Source organism: Phytophthora infestans, genomic scaffold, assembly GCF_000142945.1.
Source record: "Phytophthora infestans T30-4 supercont1.5 genomic scaffold, whole genome shotgun sequence".
NCBI classification, from domain to species: Eukaryota; Oomycota; class Peronosporomycetes; order Peronosporales; family Peronosporaceae; genus Phytophthora; species Phytophthora infestans.
In genome coordinates, this window is record NW_003303754.1 from 3220471 (window position 1) to 3237849 (window position 17379).

Consider the following 17379-nt stretch of genomic DNA (forward strand, 5'->3'; position numbering starts at 1 on the left):
CAGGCTTCGACGCCGCCACGAGTTCGCCAAAAGATGCGCCACCTCCACGCGCTGCGCCGCATCCCGCGTTCGTGAAATCATCACCACAGAACGACGCCACCGAGAACACCTGCTGCAGACACGTCCGATCCAATCGACGCCAGCGCCGACACAACAAACTTCGTCACGCTCTCCGTGCTAGCACCATCGCGCGTCTCCACGTCGGCCTGCACGCCGTCAAACACTATCGTACTAATTGACTCATGTCGCGCCCGTAAACATCTACGCCCAGTACTCCAACCACACCATCACTCTGTAGGGCGCGCACCGAGCGTGCATACAAGTTGGGCATCAACACCTGCTCCGTCTCGTCCTCCGGTATATCCTCCAGGATCACCCGCTCTACACTCGATTACACGCCACCAGCACGCCTCCCTGTTGCCGCTACCCTTCACGCTCGCTCGCCCGCCGCCGTATATGTCGCCGCTCCGCGCTCTCACCTGCCACCAGCACGCCGCCCTGCCGCTGCTGTCCTTCACACCCGCTCGCCCGCCACCAGTGCCACCGTCGCCGCCGTATCCACCACCCTCCGCACTAGCTCACCCATCAACCGGATGACGCACTGGCGCCGTCGACCGATCCTTCGTATGCCACTCTTTTTAAATTAAAAGTTTAAATAATTTATAACGTTAGATATGATAAGAGATATTTGTTTTATAGTATATGTGGTGTCTGGTACCTGAATCTGCCTGTTGTTCCGAGCTGTCGGAATTGTGTCGGAAAGGGGTAGGGTGTCGGAACGGTTGCGATATGGATGAATATACACGTCTTTCCGACAGATAGTTAGGTAGGATTGTGATCAGGCTAGGGTTTGTCAAATTTAAGCCAATTGAATATCTTCATTTTCATCTTTTGGCCAATGGCATCCCATGTGGGTAGGTCTCTTATTCCGACAGCTTCCGACAAATATTTGTCGGAAGCCCAGCCAAAATATTTATGGCTGGATACGAATACTCAGTATAAAAAGTATTTTTTGAAATATTCTTGTCATTCCGACAACAAGGTCCTCCAGTAGGATTCCTACTTCGAAGGAGCAAGTATTAAAGAGCGTGTTTAGGAAAATGATAAAATAACATGCCTCAACAAAAACAATTGAAAGAGAAGTAAGCTTAGATACACATGTACATGTACTGCATTATTTTTAAAAATAGCGTCTTTGCTAACCTCTCATTGTGATTCTAGAGGCCTGGGTGTGACGCAGTCTTGTTGCGTAGTCAGGACCACCAGTCACCAAGCAGCAGAAGAAGGTCACGGTAACCAACGTGATGTGTACGACCAACGCACCAGTACGGGCAACAAGCCTGCGCCGGGTATTTCTACACCATTGCCCGGCCAAGTTGAGAATAGTTTCAACCAAAACGATACTGTATTTTTTCCGGTTTCCCAAAAATATAGTTAGCAGCCAAAAATCAAGGTCCAAAGCGAGATTGATTTCATGCAAAGCGATCCAGCCGACGTGCAGCCAAAATTCGACGTGTTCGCGCGCGCGCGAAATCGTGGCGCAAAGCCTCGGCTCGAGGGCGCGCTCCAGGAGCTCACTTCTAATCCTGCCTTGTCCAGCAAAGATGCCCTCCCAAGCCTCCCTCCCCAAGCACTCCGCGGCCGAGAAACTTCGTGTCCTCGACGCCTGCCGCGCTGGAAGGACCGACTGGCTAACGGTAGCCAAGAACAACGGCATCTCCCGGGCCGTTGCGTACCGCATCGTTGACACCGGCCGTGTCAACAATCTCCCCGTGGTGGCGCTTGTCTTGGCGCAACCAAGGTTACGCCGCTGGTGAAAGAGCAGTTGGAGGAGTACTTGAACGAGAACTGCACGTTCACCATGGAGACCATGCGCCGCATGCTTGCGCTGGACTTGGCCGTGGCCATCTCCACGTCGACGATCAGCCGTCACTTGCTGGGGATGCTGTACACGGTGAAGCAGACCCGCGTGGAGCCGACAACCTGCAACATCATCACGAACAAGACGAAGCGTAAGGAGTTTGCGATCAAGTTGAAGCAGCACCAACGCTAAGGTAACTTTATTGTGTACTTCGATGAAACTAACTTTAATGTGTACTGTAAGCGCGGCCGAGGGCGCGCGAAGAAGGGTGACCGAGCTACTGTTGTTCTGCCGCCGTCCAAGGGTGCGAGCTTGCAAGTCCAGTGCACTGTGAACTCGGCCGTTGGTGTCGTTTTGCATCGCCTCAAAAGAGGTAGCATTCGGATGGAGCAGAACGCGGACTTCATCGACGAGATATACGCGACGGTCGAAGCGTCCCAGTACTTCCGCGAGAACTACGCTGGGAAGACGATCGTTGTCGTCTTGGACAACGCCCCCGCCCATCGCCAGACGGAGAAGCGCGTGACGTCCCACGCCGACCTGGAGCCGCTGCGTCTAGCCCCCTACTCGCCGATGTGCAACCCCATTGAGGGTTGCTTATCCGTCCTGAAGTCGCACCTCAAGGACCACCTCGCCTTGGATCGCTCGGAAATTTGCGATCGCAGCGACATGACCGACGCCGACGGCAGCATCCTGACCGTGAAGGAGCGCACGATGCGCTTTCTGGAAAGGGCTGTCCGCGGCAGCATCAAGTACATCACTCCCGCCATCGTCTCGAACATGGAGCTACACGCCCGCGACTCCGTGAACGCTGCCGAGAACATGGTCGACATGGTCTACGGAAAGTAGGCTGATAGTGCTAGTCGAGCTTGGGACCCTCGGCTCTGTCTGTTCGCTTTGCATGAAATCAATATCGCTTTGGACCTTGATTTTTGGCTGCTAACTACATTTTTGGGAAACCGAAAAATTTACAGTATCGTTTTGGTTGAAACTATTCTCAGCTTGGCCGGGCAATGGTGTAGTACATTTACTTGACAGTCCACCTCCACTGCCTTCACCTCGGCATCTTCCACAGTCTCGAACACCGCCTTCATGGCCTCGGTCGCCGCTACGATAGCCACGCCCACCAGCGTCATGTTCGTCTACACCGCCACGGCCTCAGAAATGGCACTGCGCGTTTCCTATTCCACCTCTTCCGCCAGCTTATCTCGCTTCGCTGAATCTCACCGGGAAGCTGCCACTCGCGACACCGCTTCACTCGCTGGAGTAGTCGAGACGCTTAGGAAGAACCATGCTTACATTCTGCACATTCAGCCGAGCTCTGCTCACCCAACGCAGAAGCGAAATCAAAGACCAGCGACACCGCCTGCCTTGTCTCCACTGGAGCCGTCTTGTTCACGAACTCCTTCGTGGCACGAAGTTCGTGCGTAGGTCCAGGCTTCGACGCCGCCACGAGCTCGCCAAAAGATGCGCCACCTCCACGCGCTGCGCCGCATCCCGCGTTCGTGAAATCATCACCACAGAACGACGCCACCGAGAACACCTGCTGCAGACACGTCCGATCCAATCGACGCCAGCGCCGACACAACAAACTTCGTCACGCTCTCCGTGCTAGCACCATCGCGCGTCTCCACGTCGGCCTGCACGCCGTCAAACACTATCGTACTAATTGACTCATGTCGCGCCCGTAAACATCTACGCCCAGTACTCCAACCACACCATCACTCTGTAGGGCGCGCACCGAGCGTGCATACAAGTTGGGCATCAACACCTGCTCCGTCTCGTCCTCCGGTATATCCTCCAGGATCACCCGCTCTACACTCGATTACACGCCACCAGCACGCCTCCCTGTTGCCGCTACCCTTCACGCTCGCTCGCCCGCCGCCGTATATGTCGCCGCTCCGCGCTCTCACCTGCCACCAGCACGCCGCCCTGCCGCTGCTGTCCTTCACACCCGCTCGCCCGCCACCAGTGCCACCGTCGCCGCCGTATCCACCACCCTCCGCACTAGCTCACCCATCAACCGGATGACGCACTGGCGCCGTCGACCGATCCTTCGTATGCCACTCTTTTTAAATTAAAAGTTTAAATAATTTATAACGTTAGATATGATAAGAGATATTTGTTTTATAGTATATGTGGTGTCTGGTACCTGAATCTGCCTGTTGTTCCGAGCTGTCGGAATTGTGTCGGAAAGGGGTAGGGTGTCGGAACGGTTGCGATATGGACGAAGACGTCGATCTGTTAAATATTTCAGAGTTAGATGACGCGTTAGACGATGTTAACCTGGTACACGAATCATTTCAGCAAGGAATAAAGTCCTCACCCGTCACTATTAAATATAGTCGGGACTCTAATAGGGCGCGTCCGTTATCTTGCCAACTAGTGCTGTGAAGCAACAGAGCCACTACCGGCAGCAAATTGACGAGGGTTTGCTAGTCAACAGAGATGCCCGAAAAACGACCTACGACAATACTCGGGGGTAGGGGAATGTTTGTTTTCCGACCCGGCCCCTAAAGGTAATCGACTGGGCAGCGCATAGAGGTGAACTAGATGTGGTTAAATGGCTGCATGCAAATACTGTTGAAATCGGTAGCACCAGAGAAATGGATGATGCAGGCAGATATGGACATCTAGCTGGTGCAATGGCTGAATTGTCATCGCACGAAAGGCGGAATGATTACCGCAACCGTTAATTAAGACATTTATGGGCTTTTTAAGGGCTTTTTGGTTGCGTTACCAAAAAATCCAAATTCATAAATTACCTGCAAAACTAAAAGAAATTTCCGTCTTAGTGTACGTATTAGAACAAATGTTGTTCTTTTACTTTTTGTTTTAAATACGATCATTCTGAGCCTCCCATTTCAAAAATTGCGCAGGAGCGGGAAGAACGTGGCTACCATAGGAACCCGAGCTTGTCACCCAACGCTGAGGCAGCTGAAGACCAATGAGGCGGGCGCAGGGCGCGGCTAAGCCTGGTACGCAATGCAGTACTTGAGCCTTTAGAAACAGCAATTGGTTTGATCTTATGTGCGATTCCGTAGACTGGCGAGGACGTACGAGGCTGCGAAACCTGTGCGCGGCAATTGGCGTCGAAGACGTCAACGACAGCAGAAGCGATGATAGCAGAGACGAGGGTGCGTCTGTGGGCGAGCAGGATAGCAACGCGGAAGGGAAGATTCCTTTTCAGAGTCAGAAAGTGGTCAATCATTAAAGACTGGTACGCACATTTGCTGTCATGTTAGTTTTTAGCGATGTGCATTTACTTATAAACCATTGATGTGTGTGTTTGCAGCTCGTGTACAACCCAAGACGCTCCCCAAGATAAAAAGGACAAGAAACGAAAAGACACAGTCATGTAAAGTTGCTTTAAAGAAGCTGTGGTTGGTTGCTTTAGCGAGAACAATTTTTATGCTAATGTTTTTTTTAAGCCTCTTCGAAGAAAGAGAAGTTAAGCCACGAATTACCGCACCTACAGTCGCTGCCGCGTCCCTTCAAGAAGCAGCAAATTACGGGACAGTCTGGTCCGTCGGAAGGTACTCAGCGTGAGCGATCCAGACTCACTCACCTGCCCAAATCGGCAGCAGATTACACGCGAATCCGAAAAAGTAAGCACCTTGAAGAGATGGACTCCATGAGTGGTGATGATGACGAAATAGTGAGCGTGGTGGAACCACTCAGGCCGAAGGCACCACTTTTGTTGTGTATTTTTTGAGAAGAAATTCAACTAATACATGGAGAGGAATAATCTAAAGTCTCGTGTGCGGAAGTCCGAGCGAGCGGCGGCTTACAACACGTACGCTTGTTTTGGCTGGTGTTATCTGTCTAAATTTATTTACTAAATTGAATGCTCTTAATCTGTTTTAATTAAGCGTGAATCAAGCACAAATCCCGTTTGAGTACTCGGAAATAATGTACCGCTGCACTCCCAAAATCAAGGCCAAGGGGCATCGCAATCGAGAACGGCGGTACTGCAAATGCACGGCAAGCTTAACGGCCAATGTGTGTCGTGTTTCGGGCAATCACGAAATCGTGCTACGGAACCAAGTTCGAGACTTATTATTTTGTGTGTGTGATACAGAATCCGGCTGGCATCGATAATTTTTTTGCTGTTTCAGAACCATACACATTCGTACGACAACAGCAGAATACAAGCTTCAAGCTACTTTACAACGGCGACGCTGCCGCTGGACACACAAGATCTCGAGGATGTGAAAACATTGTCAGATGTGCGTGTTTATTCTTACTTCAAATACCGTAGAGAGACTTGTGTGGCGCTTTCTGCTTTAAAACAAACTCGTTGTGCTCGCTTCTCTGCGTTAATTTTTTTTTGCGGTTAAAGTCGAATAACACTCGGCAACAACCCCGCTAATGCTCGCAATACGTTTAGGGTCTATACGGTAGTGTGCTCGAGATAAAAAATTGTATGTTGCGGATCTGGTCTCTCTAACCAGAAAACAAGATTCTACATGTATATAATTCATTAACCGAAAGTGTATACCTTGAAAACGAGCATATTCTAGTACGTACAGCCCAGCGAGAATTAATTCAACAGCGAAATATGTGGCTCACAGAAAAAGGAGGTACTGCGTCAATACAAATTCCGAATAAAGTTTTTTTATCCTCATATAAATATCACAGGTTCTTTGTGTGCAACAGTGCTTTCCCGGCCTTGCACCGTAAATTATAACATTGATCAAGTAAAATGAAAAGAAAATGATGTGTTTTTTTAAATAGCCCTAAGCAGGTGTATTAAAATACGTCTTCTTTTTGTTCTTTAGTAAAAGCGACACAGTGTATCGCGCTTGGCTCGAACACCCCATTCGCGCCAGACGTGTAGGTGGTCACGTAAGGCCTCTGCATATTTCCAAGTATTCACACCTTGCAGACAAAAAAGTGGGCATTCATTTGGGCATTAGACTTTTTTTGTTGTTGTTATGTATGTGCGTTTTCTGTGCGAAAGCACCCATCTCTCCACAGCCGCATTTGTTTGGCGGACTTTGGATGTGCAACGGGGTACGTAGCTCTAAGTGTACCCCTAGTTACATGAAATGTGACACGTCATACTTCGAGATATTTGGTACAAGGTACCAAGGTCGTCCAAAGCCAACCATTGGCTGATGACATTGCTTTTCTATAGGTGGTTTATAGTTTGTATTAAACCCAAGCTTTATCTACCTATAAATATACTCAGTTTACATTCTACCTTAAATAGGTTACCTAGCTTTCTTTCGGTAAATGGGGACCAGTGAGCTGCCGTCACTGAGAGTTTGTTTACTCTCGGAAGCTAAATTCCTCTAGCGCAAGGTGCTGTGTGACCCCGTCACACTTGGTAGCACTCGTAGTCAATCCACGCCACCGCATGTAAGCTACCTGAACCTCTCCGAAGCTTGTTACCATGATTAAGAACGACTTCCCCCATATGAACGACTCACACTTTGAGTCGGTTCGGAAGATGGTAGGCATCTTCGGGATGGAGGCCCTGCAGAGCCTGGTGGTGTCAACACCGGCCGAGCGGCTCGAGCGCGTCAATGCGTTTGACGCGTACGATCAGGGGATCATCGCGCATGTGCGGGAGAACCTGCAGCCTCCGGCGGCGGAAGCGAACCCGCCTCACCAGAAGCCAATACGGCTGAAGGTTAAGCCGTATGAAGGGAAGAAAGGCGGGAACCTTCACTTCTGGGTCCGAGAAGTAAAGCTCGCGATGGACGCGGCTCTGATCTCGACCGAGCAACTTCGTGTTGCTTTTGAATTCTCCAGCCTTAGCGGCCTTGCTAAGATTTGGGTGTACACACGGGAAGCAACATCCCCTGGATGTTTCACATTCTGGGCTCATCTGTGTGAACAGCTCCGAGCCGCGTTCCACCCGGCGAACTATGAGTACCGCCAGCGCTCGCGCTTCCTCTCGTGCAAGCAAGGGAGGCGTGAGCCGCACGAGTACGTTCAAGAGATACGGGAGCTCACGCGTCCCTAGTGTGAAACCCACTCAACGAACACATCAAGATGACTGTGTTCATGGACAGCCTTCGAGTGGGCCCAGCGCGCACTCAGCTGTTCCGGGTGGCGATTCAGGTGGTTCTCCAGGAAGTGTACAGCCATCGCCAGCGTACGCCGGCCTCAGCATGGCCTGGGAGTTCTTTGTCGACTCCCGGTCGAGCGAGCCCCAACGGACCAGTTCACATGGAAATTGGATCCGCCGAGCAGCGCGACATCCGCTGCTTCGGCTGCGGGAAGATGGGCCACTTCAAGCGCGACTGTCCCGCGGAAAGGCTCCGCAGACGGTCTTTCCCCAAGCCTGTCCTCAAGGGTCCCTGGCAGAAGTCAGGATCCCGGGGACAGGGGAACGCCGGGAACCGTCCTACTGGAGAAGGATTAATATTTCTTAATTTTTTTCTTTTCCATGTTGAAGTTCTGTAGTAGACAGCCACGCAGCAGAGTAGTAGGAAAATACATTGTGCTTCTTCTTTTGTCAAAGCTAAGGTCCTCTGCACGCCAAGACGCTCAGCTTAATTCTTGCCGAGAACCCCGCTGCGAGCCAAGGGTTGTCAGTACATTTCTTCAAATAACTACACTATGTTGCCTAGTCACTTTACGTGGGACATACGCCCCGGAGAAAGCACAAGTAAGTTTGAAAGAATAGCATCGACGTTCGTGAGCCTAAGCTTCCTGCATTCAGGGAGCCTCTTTAGTGCAGCTGCCCAATTCCCATCCGAGCTCAACGCTCTAGCGTGTGCGACCTCTGTACGATTATTTACTAGAAGGTGACGGTGGGGGTTACCGCCTAACTCACAGAGCTACTCAGTGCTCACACATCACTCAAAGCATCGGACAACTTGTTGCTATTACGAGCAGCTGTCTGGCGGCGTGCGAAATTCCTCGACGCCCCAGAATCGATCAAGATTCTAAAGGGATGATCGATTCCCCGTATACATCCGTGTACTGTGAGCAACCCGCCGCTGCCCTTCGCCGATTCGAGAGTGCGAAGACTCTCAGGGGCTAAGTCCCCGTGGTACGCGCCACCCGCGCACCGCTTCTGTGTGGGTACCACAGTACCACACGAGGCCACGAGTGCCTCGGATGTCGGTGCTCCGACATCCCCAGACGTGGGTAACAAAGTTCCACGTCACGGTCGCCGTCGACGACGACGCCGATGTCGCGTCAAGCGACTCGGAGTCCAGGGCCCGGGCTCCTCCGACAAGGCCGGCGGAAGTGTGTTATCACTTCTTCGATGGCGAGACCGGTTTATCCATCAAGGCGTCTGGTGTCCACTTGGAGCCGTTGCCAGAGGTTGCAGAGATACTGAACCTCGAGGAAATGACGGTCGAGACTTTCCTGGCCAACCTCAAGGCCGGGAAGGCTGATGAGATGGTGCTCATGAGACCTGAGACCACTCGGGAGGAGCTGAACGCCTCCTCTGTCTTGGACGAGGACGTTCTGGAAGACCTAAACAAGCAGCGTCAGGCGCGCTTGGGTTCTGAGATCCTTAAGAGCCCCAAGGATCCGGTGTATCCTTTGGTGACGGAGTATGCGGACGTGGTGAACAAACACCCACCGACCCAACTCCCGCCAGATCGAGGTGTACGGCATGAGATGGATCTCGTGCCTGGCACAAAGTATTGTGTCACGAGGCAATGGCCTCTCCCGCGCGAATAGTGCGAGGTTATTGATGCCTTCTTCGCCTCGAAATCGAAGGCAGGCATGGTGCGGGAGTCTAAATCCCCGCACTCGACGCCAGCTTTCTGCGTTCGGAAGACGAACAGAAAGTGGCGTCTAGTTCATGCTTATAACAAGCTGAATAACGCAGCGGTGCCGGACCAAACATTAGTTCCACGAAAGGATGTGTTGTTAAACAACATGGCCGGAAGCGTACTGTACAGTGCGCTGGATTTGGTAGACGGATACTACCAGATCCTGATGCGAGAGAGCGACATCCCGCTAACCGCGGTGAGCACTCCAAGCGGCATGCTTTAGGAGTGACTCATCATGCCGCAGGGCTTGTCTAACGCGCCGGCGACGTTCAATCGCCTGGTGACGCAACTGTTCCGCCCATTGCGTACCTTCGTACAGACGTACCTCGACGACATATTCGTCCATAGCCGTGCCGACGGAGGCAAGACGGCCATGGAGGTGCATCTAGGACACCTTCGTCGAGTGTTGGACGTGATGCGAGCAAACAAGCTCTACGCCAACATCGACAAGTGCGTCTTCGCGTCACCAGATACAAAGGTTATCGGCTGCTTCGTCAGCAACGGGCGTTCGAATTGATCCAGGCAAGGTCAAGGCCATAGCAGCATGGTCAACGTCACGATCCTAGAAGGATATTCGAAAGTGGTTAGGCTTGGCCAACTACCTTCACAAGTACAGCGCAGGGTACGCGGGCTTTGCTAAGCCCTTCTCGGGCCTCCTTCAGAAGGACGTCGACTGGTACTGGGAGCAAGAGCACCTGAATGCCTTTGACAGCATCAAGACCAGTCTCCAAGAGGCCCCTGTCCTGACCCTGCCGGACGAGACGAAGCCGTTTAGCGTCGTCTGCGATGCCTCCGATTACGCCATCGGGTGTGCATTGCTGCAGACCGACACGGCTGGACATGAACGAGTTATCTCGTTCCAGTCCCGGCAGCTCAAAGCCGCCGAACGGAGCTACCCTGTCCACGACAAGGGGCTCCTGGCAATGAAATATGCCCTTGTGAAGTTTCGTGCTCACCTTCTGGGCTCGCGGCCCTTCGTGAGTTACACAGATCACGCATCCTTGAAAACGGCGGCCAATTCACCTCACCTCTCCCAAAGGAAGGCGAGGTGGCTGTCCTTCTTCGCGGAGTACAACTTCCGCATCGAGTACAAGCCGGGCAAGCTCAACATGCTTGCGGGCGCCCTCTCTCGGCGTCCTGACTACGGGTTGGCTCACATCACACGGGTGACAACAGACCTAAATGGTTGGATACGCATGGCGTATCGGGACGATGGGGCTGTCGCGCCTATCGTCAAGCTCCTCACGGCAGGAGCGAGTGCGAAGTCCGACAGGCTCTCGTCGCGACAGCACCCACGGCTTCACCGATATGGGTTGCAGGATGGCCTCCTCTATTACCGGGTGGAGGTTAATGAACCTCCACGGGTGGTCGTACCCAACGACGAGGGTCTGAAGTGCGATATCCTCGCGGAGGCACACGATGCGCCCTCCGGCGGCCACTTGGGCCGCGAGAAGACCTTTCTGTCGGTCTCTCAGGCCTTCTGGTGGACCCACATGTACAAGTGGGTCGCCCGATATGTGAAGACATGCGAAACATGTCAGCGGGTCAAACCCGCAGGGCACTCTTCGGCTCCACTACAGAGCCTGCACTTACCGGCGGACTGTTGGAAGTCGACGAGTCTTGACTTCATCTTTGGGCTTTCCGCCGACGGACACGGCAACACCGGAATTTTGGTGTTCGTATGTCGGCTGAGCAAGATGGTACATCTTGCTCCGGTTCCCGTCTCTCTTACGGGCGAACAAACCGCAAGGTTGTTCGTCGATGGCGTGTTCCGCTATCACGGTCCACCGGAGACGATTGTCTCGGACCGAGACCCGCGGTTCACGGCTGCGTTTTGGAAAACGCTGTTTCCTTTACTGAAAACTCGACTGCAGATGTCCACTGCGGACCATCCGCAGACAGACGGCCAGACAGAGCGCGTCAATCGATTTCTCGAGGACACTCTGCACAGTGTGTGCGCGGAAGCACCACGTACGTGGTCAACGCAGCTTCCAGTTGCTGCGTTTGCGCTCAACAGAGCGGTGCACGCGTCCACCGGGCTCACGCCGTTCTCCTTGAACGGCTTCCGTCACCCCAGGGTGCCGCTCACTCTTCGAGGAGACACTGACCCCTCTATTCTAAGTGGGAGAGAGGCTCGGAAAGCCCTTTCCTCCCAGGTCTCGGATGTGAGACCGGTTTCACTGCGGAAACAGGTGGAATCCTTTATAAATACCAAGCTGAGCGTTGTCAGCAGGGTCCGCGATGCCATGGCAGCGGCCCAAGATAAACAAAAGGAGTACTCAGACAAACATGAAAGAGGAAACTTAAGTGCATTTAAAGTGGGGGACTTCGTGTTACTAGACACGAGGAACCTACCGCTTGACACTGTCAGCTCTGTCGGCAGCAACAAGCTGAAGCGCCGCTTCATCGAACCATTTGCAGTCCTGGTCAGACATGCGCTGTACACCATCGACCTGCCTAAGTCAATGACGACGCACCCGACGTTCTATGTTGGACGTCTTAAGCGGTACTTTGATCCACAAGGGGTTGCTGACTCGTAGCCCCCCTTGGCCCAGCTCTTTGAAGCGAGGGCCGGCCACAGACGTCGACGAAGGCGTCGGAACAGGCGCCCAAGCCTCGATCTGGACGGCAAAGCTGCGGTCAAGACCGTACGCAGGAGGGACTTCGTACGAACGAACCCCGGAGGCATACGCCGAGTACGCTGAGTACGCCGGGTACGCACCATACGCGTACGTCTGGGAGTGCGTCGAAGGCGGCTCCGGACGTGGCAACAGAGCCTCGATCCGTCGGGTCATGCGATAGGCCTCGTACAGATCGGTCGAAGTGGCCCGTCGGTTCATCCGCAGATGCAGATTCGCGACCTCACGCTCCAGCAGGTCCAGGCGGCCCGCAAGACGAGCGAGCTCGCCCTGATATCTGACCCGGGTGGCATCATCACCGCCAGGCCCAAGGCCAAGTGCAATCTCAAGCACGAGGACACGTTGACGGAGGCGGTCGACCTCAGGGCCCTGCGTCGGACCCGCAGGAGAAGGACTCGGACGAGAGTGGCGTTCGGGAGGCGCCGAGTATTCATACTCGTACGAGGGCACCTCCGCCCCTGCTTGACCGGAATGGAGAAGCCCACTTCCACGTGGAGCGAATCCTCCAGGAGCAACGGCGTCGCGGTAAGCGACAGCTCCTCGTAAAGTGGAGGGGTTATGCCTACTCCGAGAACTCGTGGGAGCCAATTGAACGGCTTCTGATCGACGGCCCGAAAGCTGTCGCTATCTGGGAACAGAAGTGGCGGCAGCTTCATAAGTAGTCCGGGGTTCTTGCCCGAACGGAGTACGGACGTTGCCGTACCTGCGCTCATCGTGAGCGCTAGAGACGCGTGCTTAAAGATTTCCCTTGGCAGCATGCCCTTATTGACCAAGTGGGCAAACCGAACACGAAGATCACGCTAGTCCAGAATGCGGGACAGCAGCTGATCTTCATGGACTTCCCGTAACTCCGTGGGGGAGTACTTGAGAGACTTCATTCAAGCCCAGAACATGTCCTCGCAAGCACTCCAGGCTGGGCAGTTCTCGGGCAGAGCCCAGGGGTGCCCCCAAAGAGGATAGAGACCGGTCTTCTTGCGACAAATCGCAAAGTCCTTAAGAGGGACACGGTGTGGCGCGAGAAGCACACACCGAGCCGCCTCCAAGTTGTCAACAAACAACTTTTTTTCTGAATAAGAGTACGCTCGTAAACACCCCTAGAGGTGTGGCCGCCAACAAGGCCACGAGGAGCAACGAGAAGCTCCAGGAAGAGGTCAGCCCCAGAGCTCTCCTCGGGAGGCCAACACCCTCTTGAGTTGATGGCATCTCCCTGGCTGACGGGTGCCACCCCCGAGCCCCCACGCGCACGCTGGGCAGCTTGAAGGTCCTCCTGCTGCTGGTCGAGGTCATACGTGATCTCCAGGGGCTCAGAGATAGCACCCGCTTCCTCTTTCTCCTCCTTCTCTTCCTCTTCATTCGAGGAATCGAAGAGGCCTCCATGGGAGTACCGAGTCTTCTTCTCCTCGCGGAGTGAAGACTTAGAAGCCGTACGCTTCTTAGAGGGCTTGGCGCCTTCGACTTTAGAGGCCTTAGCACGCGCAAGACCCTTACCAAGCGATAGACGTTTGCGAGGTTTCTCTTCTTCATCGCTACCAGCTTTGGGAGTGCCCTTAGCCTTGACGGTCGGACGCTCAGAGCGCGCAGACGTCATGGGGCTGTAATCACCTTGATCACTAGCGAGCGACTGTACGCTGGCATTTTTGTGCTCGCTGGGCACTGGGCTGTGCCCTCCCGCAGATCCCGCAGGAGCATCGTGCGTGCTCTCGGACTCGGCTTCGTCCTCACTGCCAGAGGCGAACTCACGCTCAGCAAACCGAGGGTTCGGACGATTGTCTGGAGAGGCCGAGGGCGACGGGCTGCGGCGCTTGCTTGTTTGCTTGCCCACAGCCGCGTCACCCGATGAACCGATCGCCTCGGAGGCCACCCGAGTAGCCTCATGAAGTGCCGAGCATTTGCCGTGAGGCTTAGTGCTCTTGGCCGGCGCCTTTCCGGCAGCAGCCTTGAAGCGTGTCTTCGCACCACTCTTTGCAGTGCCGCGGGCCACGATAAACGGTCGAAGTGGAGACCAAGAAGAAGAGCGCACAGACTGCTGCTCGAGGCTCTAACTGTGAAGTGAGACTCCGCCGCGCTCGCGCGGCCAAGTCGATGTTTTTCGACTTTGAGAATGAAAGTTTGTGACGAACACTTCTTCATTCTGATTAGTCGGTAAACCGAACCTAAGTGGGGGAGGAGGTAGCGGGGTACGTAGCCCTAAGTGTACAATACCCCTAGTTACATGAAATGTGACACGTCATACTTCGAGATATTTGGTACAAGGTACTAAGGTCGTCCAAAGCCAACCATTGGCTGATGACATTGCTTTTCTATAGGTGGTTTATAGTTTGTATTAAACCCAAGCTTTATCTACCTATAAATATACTCAGTTTACATTCTACCTTAAATAGGTCACTTCGCTCCCTTTCGGTAAATGGGGACCAGTGAGCTGCCGTTCACTGAGTTTGTATCTCTCGGAAGCTTACTTCCTCTAGCGCAAGGTGCTGTGTGACCCCTTCACAGGATAAGTGATGTTCTGTCAAAATTGGTCGCTCACGATTGTGAATTGGGTTATCATGGGCACTGTTGTCTCCTCTTTCCTACGTTGTGCGCAAGGATTCGACCAAAATTACGGAAACTACGGTCGACAATCCAAATGGCATTATTTTCCTATTATCTAAATTTGTAAATATGCCAAAAACCAATAACGTGTCCTGACCATCTACATCTCCACTACGGACAACACACGACGGAGCTGCGCGCTCATGTCCCACGTGATGTTCGGTAAGAACACAAAGTTTAACCCTAAGAACCGCAAGTGGAGCAATCGTGACCGATTCGTACTGTTAAAGGAGAGCGCTTACGCACTGCAGTACAGTAAGTAGCACAGGAAGGGATGACATCAGACATTGCATGGCCAAGAAGAGCGGAGGTGCGTCGCCGTGATGGCTATTCGCGCGACCGTGACGGATCGCTTCGCAGCGCTGCATTGCAGTGTACGAAAGCGACATGTGTTGGAGCTTTTGTCGTAGGTTTGATGCCCGGCTACCTTTGTTCTGCGCGTTCTGCGTGCGAATCGCTCTAGTCCACCCCCCCCCCCACGGCAGTTCTGGGCCAATAACAGGCAGCACAACGCTAACCACAGTGCGATAAACGTAGATGTAACCACTTAGTTACTACACACCTCTTCTCCTGCTTCTTGAGCGCGTTGAACATGTCATCCTCTTGAGTTTGTTGCTCTCGTGGCGCTGCCTTCGACCTTCGAGCTCAAGAAGGACAGCCTCGACATTGTAGACCCTACACGTATGCCAGCTGCGGCGTTGGCTGCTTGCAGGAGGGGTCTTCCCACTACACGTACGGCATCTGCGGCGATGGCTGCGTGATCGTCTCAGATAACACGAACTCCTGTATCGGACATGCGCCATCGGTTTGTTAGTGCATTTAATGCGTGTAGATACTAACTGTACGATCGATGTCGCCGTCAAACTAAAAGTAGAAGTGCGTTCATTTCTCTGTTGTTAGAAAAGAACTAAAAATATGCAAATTGCGGGATTGGTCGGTGGTTACTCAACCTCTTCGTTCGAGGTATAAACACCGACCAGAGTTGCTGGGCACCATCCCAGCAACTTACGGTACTTGTAGCAGCCGCTACAACACTGTAGATGCGCAGGTGGGTAAGCGATTAGATGAGTACCCTACTATAATTAAATAAATCCACTTTTTTGTATGTACTAGACCTTTATTGTAAATGTAGTAATCTAACAAGTAAATATAATACATATTTTATGATTGATAAGTTAGTGCATCTTTATTCTAATAATCTAAATTGAAAGGGAATTATGATTCAAGACAAATGGTCAGCTTCAATCAATCCAAGAACATCTTCGCGGAGTCTGCACAGCTGCAATTTCTCAGGGACCCCACTACTGCGGTGGCCCTCGCCCAAATTCGGGCCATACTTCGTCGCTGCGATGGTGGGCGAGATTTTGCGGCTGGTTATCACGGTTGGAAAGTATGTTTGACCGGCCAATCAAAACTTCGCTTAAACCTTCCTTGAAACGGAACCACCAGTAAAGGTTCTCTGTGATTGGTGGAAAACCGTGCCAGGAGGTTTAATTTGGTTGGTAATAATAATAATAATTGAATTACGCAAGCCAACGGTCAGTACATGAAATAACAGCTAAGTATCGGTGCAAGGATCTGCTGTGAAGGTGAAGTGATCACCACTCTCTCGTCCGCTTCGCTGTCGTCACCATCGAGCAGCTCCATCATAGTTAGGAGCTGTAGACGCTGCAAAAATACTGCGAGCAAGCTTCCTGTCATTCTACCAGTGCGAGCTGCTCGCCGATGAGCTGAAATAACGTCAAACAATGTGCCTTTCTGCACGACTTTGGCCCTATCGGGTGAAGGTTTGATTTAATTGGCTGGCCAGACATAGTTACTTTCCAACCGTGATAACCTCTTGTAAAACAATTGCACAAAACCGTTCGGAACGGGTTTAATATTTGGTAAAGGCCGTTATTCAAGCTTAGCTGGATCTAATTAAATCAATTATCGCGATTTATAGTCGTATGTTTTGATACGAGCAGTCTATCGATGCGCCACACAGTAACGAGTATCCACTACTACGCCTGTTAATAATCATTGCTAGCTGTGATTGTTACATGTACTGCGGAGTTTCTCAGGGAAATTGTTTTAATGGAGGTTAACGATGGTGACACTTTAGTCCAGAGTCAACAGCGTACCTGTAGTCTCAACTGTGTGGGGTGTACTTCCATTTGGGCATTCTACCTGTCGCACGAGTCGTCTCCCACCAAACTCTGAAGTCGCCAACGAGGAAGTTATCACGCCCCATCATCTTTGATCTGACGCTCAACGGTGTCTCTCCCCAATTGTACAGCCACTTGAACATGCGATTGACAGCTATATTCAAAATAAATTCGAGCATGCCTTGTTCCTCCGTGGTTGCCTTGATGGTGTTGCTCCGAAGAATATTTTTGGCATGGCTATTGAGCTCGGTTGACAGTGCTCGGGCAGAAAATGTAGCAGTGAGCCTCGAATCCTTCGTCGCAATTTCGAGATTGGGCATGGCTGTGGCCGCTTCAGTGGTTGTTGAAATCAAGATAAGGGTAGAGAGTATTGTCCAAGTGAGCCATCGCAT

The 17379-nt window shown here is 52.5% G+C and overlaps 1 protein-coding gene across 1 annotated transcript; it reads right to left on the bottom strand.

Annotated features, from left to right (window-relative positions):
* Positions 1-16971: 16971 nt before the first annotated feature.
* On the bottom strand, positions 16972-17379 carry PITG_04326 (secreted RxLR effector peptide protein, putative; the record flags this gene model as incomplete). The annotated part of the gene is made up of 1 exon (XM_002905923.1): positions 16972-17379. One exon carries the CDS (start codon positions 17377-17379, stop codon positions 16972-16974), a length of 408 nt encoding a protein of 135 aa, XP_002905969.1.